Source organism: Urocampus carinirostris, chromosome 13, assembly GCF_059441175.1.
Source record: "Urocampus carinirostris isolate Australia breed hairy pipefish chromosome 13, RoL_Ucar_1.0, whole genome shotgun sequence".
Lineage (NCBI taxonomy): Eukaryota > Metazoa > Chordata > Actinopteri > Syngnathiformes > Syngnathidae > Urocampus > Urocampus carinirostris.
In genome coordinates, this window is record NC_142361.1 from 419,594 (window position 1) to 434,634 (window position 15,041).

The 15,041-nt window shown below is 39.0% G+C and overlaps 2 protein-coding genes and 1 pseudogene across 6 annotated transcripts in view; all 3 read left to right on the plus strand.

Moving 5' to 3' along the window:
* dnaaf10 (dynein axonemal assembly factor 10) overlaps nucleotides 1-3,586 on the plus strand; it is a 38,738-nt gene extending 35,152 nt beyond the window's left edge. For all 4 annotated transcript variants that reach the window (XM_088351748.1, XM_088351747.1, XM_088351749.1 and 1 more), the window contains one exon: nucleotides 3,357-3,586. In XM_088351748.1, the coding sequence (XP_088207874.1) occupies nucleotides 3,357-3,564 (208 nt within the window). In that variant the 3' untranslated portion in view covers nucleotides 3,565-3,586. The remainder of the gene's footprint in view (nucleotides 1-3,356) is intronic.
* A 1,191-nt stretch (nucleotides 3,587-4,777) lies between these two features.
* On the plus strand, nucleotides 4,778-9,799 carry c1d (C1D nuclear receptor corepressor). 2 transcript variants are annotated; one of them, XM_088351753.1, is made up of 5 exons: nucleotides 4,778-4,872; nucleotides 5,091-5,232; nucleotides 5,469-5,535; nucleotides 8,491-8,546; nucleotides 9,378-9,799. In XM_088351753.1, exons 2-5 carry the CDS (start codon nucleotides 5,095-5,097, stop codon nucleotides 9,570-9,572), a joined length of 456 nt encoding a protein of 151 aa, XP_088207879.1. In that variant the 5' UTR covers nucleotides 4,778-4,872; nucleotides 5,091-5,094; the 3' UTR covers nucleotides 9,573-9,799. The 2 variants fall into 2 exon arrangements, with proteins under 2 accessions (XP_088207879.1, XP_088207878.1); XM_088351752.1 differs by having other exon boundaries at nucleotides 4,818-4,974.
* Nucleotides 9,800-14,253: 4,454 nt separating this feature from the next.
* Nucleotides 14,254-14,425, plus strand: LOC148353449 (U2 spliceosomal RNA; annotated as a pseudogene).
* Nucleotides 14,426-15,041: the final 616 nt, after the last annotated feature.

Below are 15,041 nucleotides of genomic sequence, written 5' to 3' on the forward strand. Positions count from 1 at the left end.
GTCCCCTCTGCTCCCTCGGTCTGTTTCTCCTTTGCGCCAGTTTCCTCGACAAGTCTCCCCTTCTTGACCATATTTTATTGAAGTGTTTTTCTTTGATACAAATTACAAATTATCCCCTTTCTGTCGTTTTCCTAATATTTATTTTGTGAGTTTTTCAAGGTTTTTGCCAGAGCTACTTTTCTTGCTACCTTCTACCACATGGCGCCACCAGAAATCCCACCTCGATTATCTTTTACTCCCCTATTCAACTGGCACTTTAACTGCAAGTTTCACTGACTATGCAGGATGGTGGGCCGTTCTAAATTGACTGAAAGCCTTCGGCAGCAGGTTGTCCACATGAAGACAAAAGGGATAACTCAGTCAGCCATAGCAAGACAAGTTGATCATTTCAAATCTGTGATTTCAAGAATATTGAGTTTTTACAAAACTACAGACTTATTTAAGTCGCCCGAAAGGCCTGGTTGTGCAGGGAAAACAAATGCAAGAGAGGACAGGTCACTGCGGAGGATGTCAATGGTTAATCGTTTCCAAACTGCAGCTGGAATTGCTCGCCAGTTCAGGACTGAGCATGGTTAGGATCTGTCTCGCCGTTTAAGGGCATTTGGACTGAAGGCCCACACAACATTGACAAATCCTGTCACTAACAAAAGAAAATGAAATGAAATGATCTGCATTCATATAGCGCTTTTCAAGTCAATGAAGACTTCCCAAAGCGCTTAAAATAAAAAAGTTACATTGAGCTTTGCTGAGGAGCATGTTGTGTGGTTTGAGAGTTCACTTCATTGATGAAAGCAAATTTCATTTATTTGGGTTTGTTGAAAAGCATTATGCTCGGCGAAACATTAGAAAAAGACTAAAACCCATAGTGTGTGTTAAAAAGTCAGAGTAAGATGGAGCAGGAAGTGTCATGGTTTGAGGCATGTTTCTGCAGCTGGAGTTGGGCTTCTTGTACAGCTACATACCCCAATGAATGCAAATGTTTATCAGAACCTTCTTCAACAGCACATGGTTCCTTCCCTGCTTTCATTGCCCAATCAGCCTGCAGTCTTCATGCAGGATATTGCTCCATGACACACAGCAAAACGGGTAAAGAATTTTCATAAAGGAGAAAACATTGAAATAATGGCATGGTCTGCCCTGAGTCTTTATCTAAACCCAATGGCGAACCACTGGAAATTCCTTGGTGACAAAGTTGTGGTCAGGAAAGCCACTACAATCACTGAACTGTGGATGAGGCTGGAAGAAGAATGGGACAAAATCACACCAGATCAGTCTGAGATAACATTGCAATCCTGTGGCCGCAGATGTTCTGAAGTCATTCATAGCAGGGGCCTGTACAGACGCTCCCCTACTTACGACCATTCGACTTACGCAAAACGCTAGATACGAACATTTGTTTCAGGATGTCGAAAAATATCCAGACATTGCTGTAAGTTATATTTTGTATTGTGCACCTTTTCCAGAGTACAGGACATTACTGTTGTGCTTCTTTCCGCTGTTACCGGTGTGTGGTGGCGCTGTGATAGGTCACCCAGCATCCACCCCGAAGAAGAAATCTGCTTCCTCTTCCTAGTTCGTGTGTAAATATACAGTGCTACGTGAACTTTAATATCTCATGCATCCATTTATTATGGTTGGTGTAAAGCAGGGATCGGCAACCTATCACACGCGTTCCAGCAGTGGCACGCGAGGGGTTAATGATTATACTTTAAAAATGGGCATTTTACCTGAAATTCATTCATTTTCAGTTGGGCACCGTGTTTTTTAGAGGCTTCACGTGGTTTTTGTGTCAGTGTGTGTTTGCGCGGCGCCTCGCAGAGGAGAGATCCGTGTTTTAAGCCAACGCAACACGCGCGCGATAAATGAACGAATCATGACGGCTCCTCGAGTGAAAACATTACGTTCTCTCCAGCCAACGTGGACATATGACTGGGGCTTTGTGAAAAAAATGACCGTGCTTTTTTGTGCATTATGCCCCGAGAGCGTTGTACCTCGCGCATCAAGTGTTAAACGTCATTACGAGACAAAACATGAACATGAATTCAAGGCGGAGACATTAAAACGCGCTGTCCAGGTACAGCCAACAAACACAGACCCTGAAAACCTGTGTCACTGCTAAAAAGACCAACCTGAAGCAAGCTATCACATTGCTCACTGCATAGCAAAGCACAGAAAACCATTTACTGATAGCGAATATTTTAAAGAAGCGTGTGTGTGTGTGCGCGCATGTGCCTTCTTTTGCTGCTGTTATTTCAAGTTTTTATTTTTTCTGCAACAAGATCTCATTGATTAATGGTATTGTAGCTGTCCATAGCACTTGTTTTTGATTGGAGTTCATTGTTGATGAAAAATTGTTGATTCTGGTTTATTCTTGTGGCAGAAAGTTGAAGTCGTGAATGGCTTTCCACTTGTTATTCACATTCCTTTTTTAGTTGATTAGTGGAAGATAAATTGGTCAGTTACACCAGTGTTTTTCAACCAGTGTGCCGCTGGAATTTTCCCAATTTTATCTTTCCAAAAAATCAGGCCATAATTCAGTATTTTTTCTAACTTCAGACAAGGAACTGTAATAGTTATCTATATCAGTAGGTGGCAGTAGATTTTTATATACTTTTTATGTACTAATTATCTGCTCTTGAGGTAGCAAAGTACATTTAATAACTTAAATTGTTTAACAAAGCGGTTTAAGATTGCACTGTCAAAAAAACATGAATAAAGCATATCAGTCTTTTTTATTTCAAGTATTATTTTCTTCTCTTTATATACTAATTACCTACTTATTAGTACAGTGAAATATTTGACATAACTTCACTTTCAAACATTTTCGACGGACGGTGTGACACGAAACTTTTTTAGAAATAAAAGTGTACCTTGGTTCAAAAAGGGTTGAAAAACACTGAGTTATACGATTAAAATGTATATCCATGTAGTATATTTGGACTGGTGTAAAATGACAGCTCTGTTGGGTATTAAAATAAAAGTCTTGTTCGTAACAAGAGAAGCGTCTGTACACTTCTTACTAATTGGTGACTGTTGTACCCTTCAGATTTTTTTTTTCATGCCAAAGTCATTGTTGCTTTAATTTTTGATCAGTGCATTCTCTAATTTTGATCAGTGCTTTTCCTGAAAAAAAAATATTTTATCTGTGAAATGCCTTTAGTCTTTTTTTGAAAAAAGTGTTGTTAGCATGATATAAGCACAATAAAATGTATAACTGTGGAACAGTTAAGATGGTATTTTTCGAAAGTATTACATTTATTTATTTTGATCTGCTATGTATTTCCATAGGGCATTCTTTTACACAACACATTACGGAATTCTTTGACGTTTTTTAAAATATTTTCTTTTTTTTGTAGTGAGTATCCTTCTCAGCGCAGCAAGAAGGACTCGGACGGCAGCAATGCGGGCGTTGCTGGCTCGGTCAGCCTCCTGCAGAACGTCACGTTGTCCACGCAACCCGTCGCCAGTTTGGACTGGAGCACCGACAAACTGGGCCTGTGTGTTTGTGCTGGTTTTGATCAGACTGTTCGTGTGCTCATTGTCACCAAACTTAACTTGGTGTGAATACATTGCCAAAGGAAAACTTTTTTTCTAGCATTGGAAGTGGCTTTCTACATTTTGGTGTTTATCACTATTGCCCTGTATAGAGAAATAAAAAATTTCACTAGAATGTTAAAAAAAAATGTTTTTCCCTATATAAAAAAAGGAGGTCTCTTTGATCAGTATATTACCAAAAATAATTTAATATTATGCACAAAATGAATTGAGACATTAAAAAAGTCCATTAATCTACAAAATTATGTGGAATCTATTTGTTTCACCCGTCTGCCTTTTACTCATTTAAACTTTGACCCTTTTTATACTAAGCAACTCAGTAGCTCAGAAGGTAGAGCGCTCGTCTTGGGATCAAGAGATCGCAGTTCGAATCCCGGCTCCTCCGGGTTACATGTCGAAGTGACCTTGGGTAAGACACTGAACCCCTAATAGCCCCCCAATAAGCAGGTTAGCGCCTTACAAGGCTGCACGGCCGCTATTGGGAAATGTGAAGCACATTGTAAAGCGCTTTGGGAAGTCATTGACTTGAAACGCTATATAAATGCAGTTCATTTCATTTATAGTCAAGCAACAGGAATCCCTGCGTGACACAACAAAATGTCAATTCAAAATAGTGACTTCAGCCCAACAAACACTACAAAATACAATAACAAACTATATAGTTTTTTTTTTTAAAAACAACTCGAATTTGACAACACTTCCCCCAAAACACACTGGAAACATGAATAAAAAAATAAAAATTGTCCCGAGGTGTTAATGAGTGAGTGGCTTGCCTGTCTCTGTGTGCCCTGCGACTGACTGGCAACCAGTTCAGGGTGTCCCCTGTCTACTGCCCGAAGATAGCTGAGATGGGCTCCAGTACCCCTGCAACTCCACTGAGGGTAAGCGGTGTGGATAATGGATGGGTGGATGGATGAAACAATGTAAGCAACCAAGAGGTCCTGGAGCTACTGAAGCTCTCAATAAAATTAAATAATGCAAACAAATAGAGGGAAACACCTATGAAATGTTATTTCAGCTATCTGAAACTTTATGGTACAGCGTTGAGTGCATCCATAGACAGCATAATGAGCCAGTACTGTATTCTCTTGGATTTTTGGGCTCCGTCCACATGTACTGGAAGAGTCTGTTAGTTTGACCCATCAAGCTTCAGCACTCAGTAGGCACGCCTCTCAAAGAGGCGTCTCGTATCAAGTGTTCTGTTTATATCTGGGTAGCACCCTCGAAACGCCAGGAGGCAGTGCACTTGTGTAGGCACATCCGGGTTGCGAACGTCATTTCCGGCCTTTATCCCTCAGTGAATTTCGCAGAGCTAAGGTTAGCATCTTCAAGAAGGTATACGCGAACCTGTCCTCGGTTATCTCGTTCGAAAAAAAAGTTTACGAAAGTTCTAAATACAAAACACATTACAGATCCAAGGTGATAGCACGCATATAAGATATTGTTCATGTTACGATTGGTCTTATTATTGCATGTGTATCTCGGTTGCTATTGATTTGCATAGCGTATTTATGAATGTGTGTCTAATTATTCAGAAACATGGAAGAGGATTCTAAAACGGAGGATTATCCTCAAGAGATAGACGAGCAACTTAAAAACTTCGAATCTTCAGTGTCAAACTTAAAAAACATGTTGAACCTTCTCATGGCCATACAAAGAAGGGAACTGGACCAAAAGGTGAGCACAGTTAGGTCGTTGCACATTGGTAAAGTGAATGTGTATTATTTAGCGGTGACGTATGTCATTTATTAAAAATAATCGATTTGAATAATAAACAAAAATACACGACCTGTCAATTTAGTGATGGGCTTAGTCTGATTCCAATTACTTTCTGTCGTCAAGTGGTCAAATCATACACATTGGCCCTTTAAAGTCACTGAAATTGGTGTATAAAATAAATGTTTTTTCGCCAGCTGGATCCCCTGGAACAGGCAAAATTGGATCTGATGTCCACATACATGCTCAACTCTCTGTTTTGGAGTAAGTAACTATTCTTTATCATTGTTAAAACGATCTAAATGTTTTTTGGAAGATTACATAATTTTAGGGTGGCAATAACTAATCGATTAAAAATAATTGTTAAAAGTGTTGGCAACTGATTATGTAATCAATTCGATGCATCACGTAATTTATGAGCTACTAACTGTGTTACACCGAAACAAATCAGTGCGCACGATTCCGGTTCACGCTGACGGTAGTAGTACCACTTTGGTTTCGGCAGAGAGCCCAAAGAACGTTTTTATTTTTATTTCTTTTTTTAGTTCCTGGGAGTCCAAGTCTGTTGAGTCTCATTTTTTAAAATATTTTTTTAGATTGAACAATTTAAAAAAAACAAATTCGTCATGAAAGTTTCAATTTTGTAATGTTTGACTTTCATCATGAAATAAGGGTAACAGTATTCAAGGGAACAGTGCAGCACAAGTACAGAGAAAACAAATCTGAGAATAAGTAAATAAAATGTAGAGAAAAATAATACATGTTAACTTTACACAAGTGGCAGACTTTTTAGTATATTGTATATCATTTTCGTATTGGGAATGTTTACCATATTTAAAGATTTAACCAAAAAACAAATTTGTTGACAACATTTTGAAAAGTTGGTGAGCATTTTTTATATTTTTTTTTTCTATATATTTTTTTGCTATTAAATGAAAGGTGTTGCTATTTCTTTTCGTTTTGTGTGATGAGTCAAAATATAATATGATCTATGAATAAGATGGAAGAAAAGAGTATCCTACATAATTGCAGGTGTATACCACATATTTGTTTGCATTTTTGTTTATTAAGATTGATTTTTTTTCATACTCTTTATAGTCTAGAACAGGGGTCCTCAAATACAAATTTTAAAGGTCCACAATTGTGTTTTTTTTGTTTTTGTTTTTTTTAAAGCATTGCTCCATTATTGTGACAGTCAAGTGGAAAGCAAGTCAACAGATGTAAAGATGGTTCTCTTTTGTCCAAACACAAAATTCAGTATTTCTGATGCCTTCACAAAGCTGTTCTGATACATCATTAGCCAGTACTTCAGTGTGTCTTGTGGTTGATTAATCTGAGAGTAGGATTTGTTTGTTGTCATTTCCTGCTTTTCTTTTCCTTCGAACATTGCCCCCATCACCTCAGTCATACACTCTTTTATTATTTCTCCATCAGAGAAAGGCTTCTCATGTTTGGCCAATACCCACGATAATCTGAGTAAGCACTCCATTGCATTTTGTTGTTGACTCATAGATTTAACAATAACCTTGCTGGACTGTTGATATGACTGCTTTAACTTATCAATTTCTAGCCTTCTCAGGTCTGAATTAAGAGAACTTATTTTCAAAAGAGTTTTGCTCTTTAAAACTAATGGTGCTTCACATTTTCACTTTTATAGCAACCGTTTTTGTTAAATGGTAAATGGTCTGCATTTATATAGCGCTTTTCAAGTCAATTAAGACCTCCCAAAGCGCTTTACAATGTGCTTCACACTTACCCATTCACACACTCACACACCATGCAGCCACGCAAGGCGCCGACCTGCTTATTTGGGGACATTAGGGATTCAGTGTCTTGCCCAAGGACACTTCGACATATAACAATATTAAGCACATTAGTTTTGTACTTGCAGGTGCCAAAACGGACACATAATTATTCCTCATGAAAACGGTGGTTTTCATTGTCCACTTTTTGTCTTTCAGTCATTGTTTAGCAAGCCTTTTTAATGGATTAGATCGTCCACTTGTTGCACGTAAACAAACAGATTGTAAAGTGCCGGTGTTATGCCGAGAACTTCAACCCTGCCGAGATTTGCATCCCCTAGCTACCATCACCACTTTTACCTCGTTTCATCTCACTTTTATATCACTTTTCGGGAATGTGATGGCGAACATATAACCAAAACCACTTCGTCTTGCATTTGTTGGGAATGTAATAAAACTTAAACCATTCCTTCTTTGTATTTGTTGTGAATGTAATCAAACGGTAATGCCCACCGTAAATAAATCACTTTTGAGCAGGTAACATGTTTATTTTGCCTTTTTCTACTCAAATCTGTTATGCACTCTACCATAAAGCTTATTTCAGCATAATAAGCTTTATGGTAGAGCATAACCATTCTCAAAAGTGATTTATGTACGGTGTGCATTACCGTTCGATTACATTCAAAACAAATCCAAAGACTGAATGGTTTAAGTTGTATTACATTCTCAACAAATGCAAGACGAAGTGGTTTTGGTTCTATGTTTGCCATTACATTCCCGAAAAGTGATATAAAAGTGAGATAAAACGAGGTAAAAGTGCTCATAGTAGCTAGGGGATGCAAATCTCTGCAGGGATGCATTTCTCGGAATAACACCGGGTACGACCCGTGTTCGTCTTTCTAGTCAAGCTAGTAGAGTTCACGCTCCCTCAGCAAATCATCGCACGTTGTCATAGAGATGACAGCCCACAATACCATGTCACCCAGGCAACAGTCAATCAGTTCTGTCTCCTGAAGCAGAACTTTCTCCCTCGCAACACCACAGTACACAAGGAGCGTAGAGCGCATGCATTGGATACAACAAATGTAGGATCATGGGAGATGTTTGACCAAAAATGAAAGAGAATTTGGCGATACGATGGTACCGCATGGCGATAGATCAGCGACGGACATATGTATGTTTTAAAAAAAAGTTTTTGTTTCGTTTCAGAAAGTACCATTCGCCCTGGGTCCGCATAGAGGTGTGCCGTGGTCTGGTCGTAGACCCCGGTTCTAGAATATTGTTGTTTTGTGCGCTTTTTGTTTTCTATTTGTCCAAAACTTCAATATTTGAATAAAGAGGAGGAAATTATGAATATGTTTTAAGATCTGATTAATCAGTTAATCGACCGATTCTTCGATTAAAAAAATTATCATTCGTTGCCACCCCAATCATTTAAGTCAGGTGTCATTTTATAACGTGACAAATGTGTTTGCAGTGTATTTGGTAACACAAGGCATCAACCCGAGAGAGCATGGCATTAAACAAGAACTGGTAGGTACTTTTCTTTTTGACACATTTACTTCCTTGGGTAAAAATTATCATTTTTTTGTATTGCAATATTAGGTTCAACACTTTTTTCCTGAAATTTTTATAAAAGAAGCATTTTCTATGAACCACGGAAGTTTAAAAAAATGTCCTTTGGATAAAGCTCTTGATTTATACAACAGATACCGGATCTATCACTGTCTCGTTTTTATCGCTCTCGCTCTCTATTGCTCTATATTAGCTCTAATTCTATACGTATTGCTCTATCGATTTCTCTTTTTCTATGTATCACTCTTCATAGCTCTATATCGCTCGCTCTGTATATTGCTCGCTCACCCTTGATCTACGTATCACTTTATGTATCACTCTTTATAAGTAAATGAACATAAAATAACTCCTTCCAGTTCAACCCACTGTTGGCACATTTTCTGCCTTTTGATCACAATTTGGCCCAGCCACAACAAATGATGCAGGAAGGGAGTTGGTCATGTCATTCCTTCCATTGTATGCTTAGGGTTAGGATTGTTTACGTCCGCAATGGTTTGTTGGTTTCTACGCTACGTGGAAGAAGCCCCAAGTGTATTATAGATTAATGAATCTGTGGTTTGCAAGAGGAGGAAGCTGAAAAATAAACTCCGACAATTTCTTATCTGTTTTAGTTTATCAATACATAAATAAACCACAACCAAACTCAGTGTTAAATACAAGAATAGAACCGGCTACAGAGAGTGTGCCCTATGCTCGTGTAAATATGGTAGATCTTGTTTGATTTGTAGCATAAAGAATCAAAATTTTCTTGTGAGATTTGTAACTGTGGTTTGTTTTTTCGTTCATCAGGAGAGAATAAGGACTTATATGGGCAGAGTAAAAGACATCACAGACAAGAAGAAGGCGGCCCGTGTAGATAAGGCTGCCGCAAGACGTTTTGTGAAGAATGCTCTCTTTAATTGGGAGGAAAAAACGACAAAAAGAAAGGCTGCAGCCAGCAAGACCCCCGACGATGTCCCTGCAAAACGCTCAAACAAAAGTTGAGGACCATTTCTAGCATATCTTGTTTTTTTCTACTTGGTAAAAGTCCAGCTGGTAGAATAGATTTTTTTTCCCTGATTTATTATCGGCAAGACATTATGTCACTGATTATGTGAATCAAGTAAGTATATATATTTTTTTCTGTTAAATGTGTGCTGCCTCAAAGCTGACACTTGAACAATTGCATATGATGGTGTTTTTTTGTAATAAAATGAGGAGGGTTCGTACAAGCGCTTGAAATCCTTGAAAATGCTTGAATTTTAAGTGAAAGCTTGAAAATGTTTTAAATGTGTCAAATGTGTTTCCTGGCAGTCTTGGTTAATAGACCACGCTTTTATGAGGAAAATTAAAAATGCGTGTAAATGCGATCGTGGCTCCCGTCCTCACCGAGATGTAATTTGAGCTGTTACTGCCCGCTACTTACTATCTTATCCAAGAGGACAGGTATATCAGACTGGATGGGTTGGGATTCTTAACCACTAGGGTGACAGGGGCACCATTCCCTTATGGTGTGTCATGTAAGTACAGCCAACCCTCTCCGGGCAAGACTAGCTATGGGAGAAGTGACTCTTTCGGCTCGTCTCACCAAATGGCTCTTCAGATTTTTATTTATTTTGATATTTTAATAATGTTACAACTTAATGCACCAAAAAATGAGTAATATGAAATTTAAATTAAAACATTCCCAGATCGACAAAAAATCGTGAAATACTAAAGAATTTTACACACTGCACAGTTTTAAAGTCGAACTACACAAAATCCCTGAAAATGCAAAACAATGAAATACACATTGTAGCTCTTCAGTGCTATAAATAAATGATAAAATGCACAAAAAACTACAATTCTATTTTCCCTGAATTAGTCACACATCCTTTAAGATACATGTCAAGTAAAGTCATTTTTATTTGTATAGCCCTTAATCACAAAGTCTCAAAGGGCTTCACAGGTTATTACACAGACTATTTTTTCAGACTATTATTACACCATTCCCTGATCAGGAACCAACATGAGGGCAAGGAAAAACTCAAAAACCTCAACATGAGGAAAATGAAGAAACCTTGAGAAGAGACCGCACATGTGGACACATCCAGAGAGGATCTGTGTGGAAGAGTGGGCCAATATCGCTCCTGCAGTGTGTGCAAACCTTGTGAAACACTACACAGCGCAATCCACTACACAGCATTATATCCAGACAGAAGAGCAGCTTCGGCGACAGACTGCTGTCACTGTCTTGTAACCCGGACAGACTGAAGAGATCTTTTCTTCCTCATGCCATGAGGCTCTTTAACTCCACCCGGCGGAGTAAAGGCCCACATTAAACCACACCCCCTACATCGCATATTACCGTAATTTATTGCAATGTGTATTCTGTGTAGTACTATTTAGATACTCTATATAACACGCTACAATGGGTATTGGCATGTCACATTGGGTATTTGTATATTGTATTCTTTTTGCTTTATTATTGGATTGTTCTCAGAACAGGGATGCTGCTGGAAATGTGAATTTCCCTGCGGGGATGAATAAAGTATCTACAGGAAACGTTTGACCACTGTAATAGCCAACAAAAGCTACTGTACCAAATATCAACATTCATTTTCTCAAGTGTTCAAATACTTATTTGCAGCTATATCACACAAATAAATTGTTAAAAAAAATCATGCATTGTGATTTCTGGATTTTTCTTCTTAGTTTATCTCTCTCACAGTTGACATGCAACTACAATAAAAATTTCGGACCCATCCATGGTTTCTAAGTGGGAGAAATAGCAAAATAGGGTGTTCAAATACCTATTTTCTTCACTGTATATGTTCACTTGCCTTGCTATACTGTACTTGCATTACTGCGCTGAAGTTTGGGTAAATACCCAGGAGCGCTTCAGGGCTTTGGGGGTGCTGAGTACCTGAGCAAGGGTAGGATAACTACAGCTCATGGGCCATATGCGGCCCGTCAGGCTTTTTCATCTGGCCCGCCTAAGAAAAATGGTCATTATAAAAAGAAAACATATATAATAGTAAATATGGTTCCACTAATAAAAATGTTTTTTGAAGCCAACTTGGTCCTCATTGTCTCTTTTTGTGACTGCAACATAGATACTACTACAGAAATACTACACAAATACTAAAAAAATATTACAAAACTAAATATAAATTTTAGTGCTTAAAAACGGGAAACTAATATATTATTTTGCTTCTATCTGTCTGATAAAAAGATACTTTGAAACACTACAAAACACTACTGCAATAATACTATGATACAAAATAGTATTACACAAATACCACAAAAATACAACCACCGAAATATTAAAAATACTAAAGGAATACTACAAAGATACTTCTACAGAAATACTACAAAATTACCACTACAGTAATCCTTTAAGTCAAGTCGCATTTATTTATATAGCCCTTAATCACAAATGTCTGTAAGGACTGCACAGGATTACAATTACAAAATTGCACAATTACTTGATCCTAAACCCGCATGCGGGCAAGGAACAACTCAAAAACCTCAGTGTGAGGAAAAAAGATAAACCTTGAGAAAGGACCTCACACGTGGTAATCCCCCTTCCAGGATTGACCAGGGTGAATTACCATTAGCACTACTGTACATAGAATAGTAAACATTAGGTAAGATGTTAAAGATGTCCGGAAAAAGCATGACACCAACGACACCCCCAGCCTGTAAACTAGTCCAGAAAGTCTATGACGGCCACGACGCAGCTTCCCATCTCTGCCAGCTTGTAAATGCAGTAGTTGACATGCTTCAGGTCAGACGCTGGTCCGCTGACTCATCTCCAATCATCCTTCTCCTTCGTATCAGCCAGGCAGGCAGTCGGAAAAAGACAGGGCAATACAGAATATGAGGTGGGCATCAATCATAAGCTTAGGAATAGAATTGTGTCTTAAGCCTTGATTTAAAAACTTCCATTGAGGTTGCAGATTTTATCTCCGGAGGCAGGGCATTCCATAACACAGGGGCCCGGATGGAGAATGCTCTCGAGCCTGCAGACTTCTTGGCTCTCGGAGTCACAAGTAGACCGGCATTTTCCGAGCGCAGACTTCGTGCAGGAACATAGTGGGAAATCAAATCAGAAAGATAAGAGGGTGCAAGCCCATGCAAACATTTATATGTTAATAAGAAAACCTTAAAGTCACATCTTAAGTGGACTGGGAGCCAGTGCAAGTTGGCCAATACAGGAGTAATATGCTCAAACTTTTTCGTCTTAGTCAAGAGTCTAGCTGCCGCATTCTGAACCAGCTGCAAACTTTTAATGCTAGACATCGGGAGACCAGAAAGCAATACATTACAGTAATTAAGCCGAGAAGTAATAAACGCATGAATTAAAACCTCTGCATCTGATTGGGACAGCATCGAACGAATCTTCGCAATATTACGGAGACGGTAGAAAGCTATTCTAGTAATATTTTTCACGTGTAACTGAAACGACAGATTAGGATCAAATATAACACCTAGATTTTTGACCGAGTCACTATGGGTGACATTACATTTGTCTAGGTTCAGGGTAGTGTTTGAAAACAACTGACGACAGTGAGCTGGACTAGTAATCAACATTTCAGTTTTTTCTGGGTTAAGGCGTAAAAAATTTAGTGACATCCATCTTTGAATCTCAGTAAGGCAAGCCTCAAGATTTCTACAACTTAAATGTCCATTTTTTTCCAGTGGCACATACAGTTTAGTGTCATCTGCCTAGCAATGGAAACTAATATTAAACTTGGAGATAATGTCACCAAGCGGGATCATATAAATACTAAAAAGAAGGGGGCTATGTACAGAGCCTTGAGGAACACCACAGAGGACATTAGATTGTTTAGAGGTCAGATTGCCATAGTTAACACATTGCATCCTGTCTGACAAGTAGGACCTAAACCACGAGAGTACAGTTCCTGAGATACCAATGGGTTCTAGACGACCCAATAATATGTTGTGGTAGACAGTATCAAAAGCAGCGCTGAGATCCAGCAGCAGTAACATTGATGAGGCACCGGAATCTATTGCTAAAAGGAGATCATTGGTTACTTTAGCCAGGGCTGTCTCAGTAGAGTGATTTTCCCTAAATGCTGACTGGACAGTTTCAAAGAGGTTATTTTCTGACATGAAGTCATTTAGCTGCTGTGCAACGACCTTTTCAAGTAATTTTGCAAAAAATGTCAAATTTGACACTGGCCTATAATTACCTAGGCTTTCTGGGTCAAGGTTAGGTCGCTTAAGCGTGGGTTTAATGACGGCAGACTTGAAGGCTACAGGAGCAATACCCGAGGATAGCGATATACAGTGGAACCTCGGTTCTCGACCATAATCCGTTCCAGAACCCTGTTCGAAAACCGATTTGGTCGATCACCGAAAATCGTTTTTCCCTTTAAAAGTAATGTAAATCGTTTTAATCCGTTCCAACACCCTGGATCTTTACAATGAACGTAAACATGAAGCTAACCCAGGCTAATCGTACGTTCGCGTTAGCGTAATCTTTCGTACGGAAGATTACGCTAACATGAACGTGTAAAAATTAAAAAAAAGGATTATGAAAAGGATTTCTTACCTTTGTGGTGGACGTTGGGGAGAGAAAAATCATCAAAAGTTTTTCAACCTCTTCCAAAACTTGCGGCAGTTGCTTGCTTATAGCGCTAACTTCCTTAGCCGCATCACTCAATTTCACAGCCTCCTTATTCTTTACTATCGTACTGATAGTAGCGTACTAGCTAACTATGCATGCTGTGGTTGTTGAACTAACCGGCTTTGATAGCATTTTTGCAATCCGGAGATGGAATAAGAGCTTGCTCTGCCCACTCCACGCATTGGCCCGGTATTGCAGTACCTCCGGGAACGGTGCATTCGCAATGATCGCGGCAAGGCTTTGAGGCTAGGACCTTAGCTTGGCCTTTTGACTGAGAGTAAGAGTCCCGGCTCCTACGCTTTGTAGCGTATTATGAACTGACCGATAACGGATAATGGATAATGAATAACGAAGATAGATCAATAACCCTTAAAAATCCCACTGATAGTAGATTTAGCCATGCTGTATTCACTAGCAAGATCGGAAATTCGTACACCTCTTTCATATTTAGCTATTATGTCTTTCTTAAAGGCAAAAGTTGGACGAACAACTTGTTTTTTTTCACCTGTCCTGCTTGCATCGACCTTCTTCGGAGGCATAATTAGGGGCTAAAACACCCGTACGCCGCTCAGCATCGCACCGTAGCGTACCGGCGTTCGAACTCCGATTTTTTGACCAAACAGCGAAGAAGGAATTTCTCGAAATTTTTGGTCGAACAACGATTTGTCCAAACTGAGAGGCGTTCAAAAAACCGAGGTTCCACTGTATTAATAATATTTAAAACTGATGGTCCTAAGATCCCAAACAGATCCTTCACCAGTGAAGCTGGAAACGGATCGAGCAGGGATGTAGTTAGTTTGGCCCTCCTACCATCTGTGCTAGATTACCAAGGGACAAAT